Genomic DNA, 6,174 nt, shown 5'->3' with positions numbered 1-6,174 from the left:
TTCATTCTTCCGCTTTTTACTCGGTCTTTCTTCTTTCTAAGAGTGTTTACTCAGAACAGAGAGAGAAAGGGCGAGACCAAGCGCTACAAGAAAGAAAGAACACAAGAGAAAACCGAGAGTGAGATGGGAAATTTAAGACAGAGAGCTGAAGAGGAAGAAAGAAAGTTTAGGCGAGAGAGAGAGAGAGAGAGAGAGAGAGAGAGAGATAGTCAGTGAAGGGATTGTTATGGGTATGGACCAACTGCAGCAGAACGGGTTTCAAGTAATTACCTTTGATGATCCATTCATGTAATCCACTGTAAGTATTCTTACTTACTGAGTATGATATTGATATCCAATAATACGGATTTTTGTGGTTTTATAACTTGTCTAGCATTTTGCTATATATGATTCAACAATGATTTATATTGTCGGAAATCAATTGACTCACTACTTCACAGTTTTTTGTAGTGCTTGCAGGAATGGAAAATCAAGGTAATTATGCAGTTGTGATTAGAGATTCATATTGAGATGTACAGAGATTCCAAGTTGGTTAAGTTTTGTCTAGAGTTTAGACTGTCGGATAGATCTGTATAAATGCCTTGTACGACATAGCTTTGGGTATTTTTTGTATAAAGAAAAGTATTTTAAGAGTATTTTTTTTGTATTGATAATTACAGTTTTTCCGCTATATGAGATCAGATCGTTACAAATCCGACCCAACAAGACTGACAAAGATCTTTGTCTCGGCTCCACCCTAAATTTCATAAAGACCTTGTCCTAGGTCCTTCCGACAAGAGATACAGATTCAGCAAGCTCGTTAGTGACGGTTCAACGAAAGCCGAGCCATACGCTCGAAGGGTAAGTGCTACACACATGTCGAACCCCCAAATGTCCAGGGTCGCTGCAAAGCGCCTCGTGCTCGACACTTCATGCTTAACAAGAGAAACAAAGGTAACCCTCACGACTGGCTCACCAAAGATTCTTGATGTCCAACTATTTGAGTAAATTGGTCATGGGAATCGGGGGGGTAACTGTTGGGGAGAAAATATCACCTGCAGGACCTACTCCTTTTCACGCTTACTTACAACATTGCCAACACCACTCATTGGGTGACACATGTACACATCACTGTTCACACTTTTAAATAAGAGAAATAAGGGGAATAAGGGATCTTCTTCTTTGACTCCTAGAGTTCTAGCCCAGAGGATCTCTCATTCCATCTCTTAGACACTCTCATGCCTCTCTCTCTCTCTCTCTCCTCCCTCTTTCACACCTCTCGCACACATTAGTTTGTTAGAACTTAGAAGTAATTTTTCTATTATTTCCTTTTTTCACAAATAAAGATGTTAACATAAGCATCGAAGAGTCTGTGGTCCCAACCGAAGACCCTCTAATCTTGTTTTTGTTTTACAGAAACCTTATTGCCATACAAGGAGTTTGTCATAGCTTAGCCATAAAAAAAATCACTAGATACCAAATTCTTGAACCAGAAAATGCACCAGTAACATGAAACCCAGAGGACAAAAAAAAGTGAAGAAAGTTTGTTGTATTATTCCAAGAGCTTTTATTAACCAAGCTTCCTGATACATAATTATTAAAATTCATTTATTATTATTATTTTGAGACCTACAATTGGCCTACTAGACAAGCGAAAAATGAGCCCAAAATCTTCATGCGGATCCTTTTGTAAAAATTGCTTGGCTGCCCTCGCAACCGCACCGATGGTTTTCACAATGACAATAAACACAAGATTCATTACATTTGCCTTCACACTCATCATTATTTCTGCAACTGGAGGGTACTGCTCTTGGCTTTCTTGCCTCAGCTCCCAGTGGTAAACCTGCATATATTGTTTTCATTGTTAATATATTTCAAATTCACAATCCTAATTTTTTTTTTTTTTTTTTTTTTTTTTTTTTCAATTAGGTGCCATAGAAACCAACCTATGAAACACACTTACAATAATGAGAATTATTTGTGTATTATATTTTATTAGAAGGAAAAATCTTGTTATATTCAAGTGATATTTCTTCCCGCATATCTCAGGAATGGAGATCAAAATCATCTTGGGTATTCTTTCATGAAACACAAATCTATCCGTTAGAATGTTATGTTATGCAATATAATGTGACATGAAATATTGTACTGCCACTGCCACATCACATGGTGCTACCTTTGAATTCTAGGTCTTTTTTTTTTTTTTTTTTTCACTATTAGTAGGAGTAATACTACTCTTCAAATTTATGTACCACACAAATTTTACATATATTGACGTGACCTATTTTAAGGGACTTTTCTTTCGTTTTTAGTATAAAATGAATGTGATAAATGAGTGTGAAGACTAAAATTACTCCCATTAGTAAAAAGAAAAACGGTATATACTATTTGTAGCTGAATGTGAGATTAAGGTATAGTATATCAATAACATTATTCTAGCTAGTAGAAACCAGAATTAATTTTCATGATTTTAAGAATCAAAATCAGATTCTAGCTTTATTAGGAAACCTGTAGAATTAGATTTCATGATCTTTAAGAAACTGAAATCGTTGAAATTTGAATCATGGGATTCAATGTTTTGCCTTTTTTGTAATATGCATATTATAAAAACAGCTATGGCAACTCCTGCAGTGTCTGGACTCTCTAACGAGAAAAATCCTAAAAGCGAAATATTACCCATCTTGTTCTAATCTTGGAGGCAAGTCTGGGCAATCAACCTTCTTATGTATGGCAGAGCTTTATGGTAGCCCAATTGGTCCTAAAAAATGGTCTATTCAAGAGGATTGGAAATGGGGAGGACGTCCATGTGTGGGGTGACAAATGGATCCTGAAATCGACCACTTATACCAAGGACTACACTCGACCAAAATGTTCGTGTGGCAAAACTTATTGATCCAGACACAACAACATGGAGAGTTGACCTCATTGCATAAGTTTTTCTGGAGGACGAAGCTGAGGTGATTAGAAGTATGCCTATTAGTCTTATACTGACGAAGGGCAAGCTTATCTAGCGGGGTACAAAAAATGGTTTTTTCTCCATCCAAAGTGCTTATTTCTTGGAAATGGATAATATGGCAAATAGAGGTTGTGGAACATCCAAATCTACTGGCGGCATAGCCTGGAAAGAGTGCTGGAGTTTGCAGATACCAAATGTGGCAAAGCTGTTCTTATGGAAGGCCCAACATAATTTGCTACCAACTAGGGTGAATTTGGCTAGGAAGGGAGTAGTTCAAGACACTTTATGCCTCATATGCGGACTCGAAGATGAGATGGTGGTGCACATTTTATGGTCTTGCCCATCATCAAACGATGTGTGGGGAGGGGGGCCGGTTAAATTACATAAATGTGGAGGAATGGGGAGAAGCTTTCCAGATGTTTTTGAGTCCGTTCTTGAACGATGTGACATAAAGGAAACTGAACTGTTTGTTGTCATGGCAAGTAAAATCTTGTTGAGGAGAAACTCAGTCCTACATGGAGAATTTTTTATGCATCCAACCCGATTAGTACATGAAGCTCAGACCTCGTCGGATGAATTTCGAAGTGTGTATCAAAATGTTCAATGTGAAGCAGCTTATGACCATGACCCAGCAGTTGTAGTATGGCAACCAACACCAAGTGATATGATCAAGATGAATTGGGACGCCAGGTTGAATTCAAGGGAAGGATGTGTGGGGCTGGGACTTATAGCCCGAGACTCAAATGGTAATTTTCTTGCTGCATGCAGTCTGTCTCTTGATTTTCAAACTGAGCCAACAGTGGCCAACGCTCTAGCAACGGTGAATGCTATTATTTTCTGCAAGGATTTGGGGTATAATAATATCATCTTTGAGGGTGACTCCTTACAAGTTATCAAGACTATTGCTTCAGAGGGTTCGTGTTTGAGTAGCTATGGGCAATTTATAGAATGTATTCAACGAGAGCTACTTTTGTTGGAGAACACCCGTTTTATGCATGTAATGAGGGATGCCAATAATGCTGCGCACACGCTAGCACAATTGGCTACCACCTATGTCACTATGTCTACTTGGTTGGCGGATGCCCTACCTAGTGTAAGTGAAATTGTAAGGAGGGATAAATCTTTCCTACTTGTGTGATCTTTTGAGATAATAAATATTCATAATATTCTTTTAAAAAAAAAAAAAACATTTATTGTCGTCTAGTTTCTATTAAATGTCCTCGAAATCTCACTTTTTACTTGTTTAAGAGACAAAAATACAATTCCAATATAATAACTGAATATTATCCAGTTCAAATGAATTGGAGATGATCCTAATTCCTAAAATTAAATCTCAATAAATTCTTGATGTTTACTCTTCATGGCTATTTTGAAATCGTTAGGTTATTTTTTTGATACTTTGTTATGGTATATTGCAAACTTTTAAATATTGGAGGTCAAATTACAAATCAGATAAAACTTTGAGAAGGTAATATGTAATTTTTTCATAACTTTTATAGAGACTTAGACACAAACTAAGTCATTTGTACCTTCAATGAGATAATGAAACATCAGCGTGATCACCAAACATAATAAACTCAAAAAGGCTAAATTTTTAGTAACTCATCATCAAAAACACCCTTTTGTCAGCCCTGTTTGCTTCACTAGAATGTGGTTTCCTTGTTCATCTTTGTAGATGGGTTGAAGTCTTGTGGTCTTGGCAGAATCGGAATCCAAGAAGTTCGCCTGGTTTTGCTGACATCCACGCCTTGGCTTCAAAAAAATGCTTAAAATGTAACAATTCTAATTTTCTATCCTTTGTCTTCTACCATTACCACCTCAACCTCTGCCACCATTTCCGGCTCAACAAATATTTAACTAAAAAAATACATTTTTCTATTTTAACTACCCATTTTTTTAAAACATTTACATTCGACTAAACATTTTAACTATCAACTTTATCTTTTCCATTTAAAATATTATTTATCTATCTACTTTTCTTATTCCAAATGAAGAAATTAAGAGAACAATATTTTTTTTATTAATATAACTAAGGATTTATTTAGCACTGTAACACCTCAATAAATCTTTAGCCTATTTGTTAAGCCAGGTGCGAAGCATTTTTTGTTATTAAGCTAACCAAAATAGTTAAAAAGTTATTTTGTTGATCAGCTCAATGTGAATGCTTAAGAATGCTCCTACATGTATTAAGATGAAACTATCAAACTAGTAATTTATTTATCTTGTTGCCTAATAATACATGGAAAGAGGGGAAGCTTTATGGGTGGGTTTCAAAAGTTAATTAATACGTCCTTTCATGTAGGATATTGAGATAATGAACTATAGAAATATGTATCTCTCCCTTATTACACCTTTACCTTAAGCATATATAAGTGATACTCGATCCAAAGAACTTGTTGAAATTTGCACAAATCGGTGATCACTTTTTTTTGTTTTTTTTTGAAGGTTATCACCCTTTTTGTAACATATTCGTGAGGTATATCGATCATTAGAAATATTTTCTACGTAAAACTTGGGGTTTGAAACATATTCAATAAAATTTGGCTCAGGTCGAAAAGTGCAGTCTAGTTAGGAAAATTTGGCAATAAATCATTCCGTTGGTTTTCGGTTCCACTTTGTTTTTAAATATTTACCATTATGTGAAAGTGTACTTCGTTCGGGTCTTTATTCTTTATGATCTCTTTGTAATTTTTTTTTTTAAAAATAATAATAAATTTATTTGCTTACAAAAAGAAAATGTCGTTTCCATTGCCCAACCATCCCTAGATAGGCTAGATTCCCTATGCACATTAAGATTCCCCTTTCTAGTTTCTACTCACGCGTGCATGCCCATCTGTGCAACTGTCCCCACGGTGTCGTTTTTGGATGTTGTCAGATCAGATCCATGATCACATACGGCATCAGCTGGAGAGAGCTTGAGGGAAAAATAGCTGTGCTGGCCTGGTGCACATGGGATGAGCTTGAAAGAGGCCAAAACAACAATGGCGCCAGCCAGCTGGGAATTTACCAGATACAATACTACTTGGAAGTGTCCAACTGTGGTGATGTTCATCTTTTTAAAGCCATACAATTAAGAGTATTTAAAAACTAATATTGTATATCCTTAGACATTAAGTAATTAGATAGGTCGGTACTTAAAGTGGTCAAATTGCGCCCCTTATATTGCTTCAATCTACCATATGACATTAATTTGCTTGTCCCGCATATGGCTGTTAAGTGAGCGAAGCGTCTCGCAAGTA

At 36.2% G+C, this 6,174-nt stretch overlaps 1 protein-coding gene across 1 annotated transcript; it reads left to right on the top strand.

Moving 5' to 3' along the window:
- Positions 1-3,041: 3,041 nt before the first annotated feature.
- On the top strand, positions 3,042-4,073 carry LOC148583482 (uncharacterized). Its single transcript, XM_088511434.1, has one exon. The coding sequence runs from the start codon at positions 3,042-3,044 to the stop codon at positions 4,071-4,073; it is 1,032 nt and encodes a 343-aa protein (XP_088367560.1).
- The last annotated feature ends 2,101 nt before the right edge of the window (positions 4,074-6,174 follow it).

This window comes from Corylus avellana, chromosome 10 (assembly GCF_965113065.1).
Source record: "Corylus avellana chromosome 10, dhCorAvel1.hap1.2, whole genome shotgun sequence".
In the NCBI taxonomy this organism is placed as follows: domain Eukaryota; kingdom Viridiplantae; phylum Streptophyta; class Magnoliopsida; order Fagales; family Betulaceae; genus Corylus; species Corylus avellana.
The sequence above is the reverse complement of the archived record's forward strand: the minus strand, read 5'-3'. Positions and strand labels throughout refer to the sequence as shown.

Coding starts and splice junctions, on each gene's coding strand:
- LOC148583482 (XM_088511434.1), top strand. CDS start 3,042: ATGGATAATATGGCAAATAGAGGTTGTGGAACATCCAAATCTACTGGC.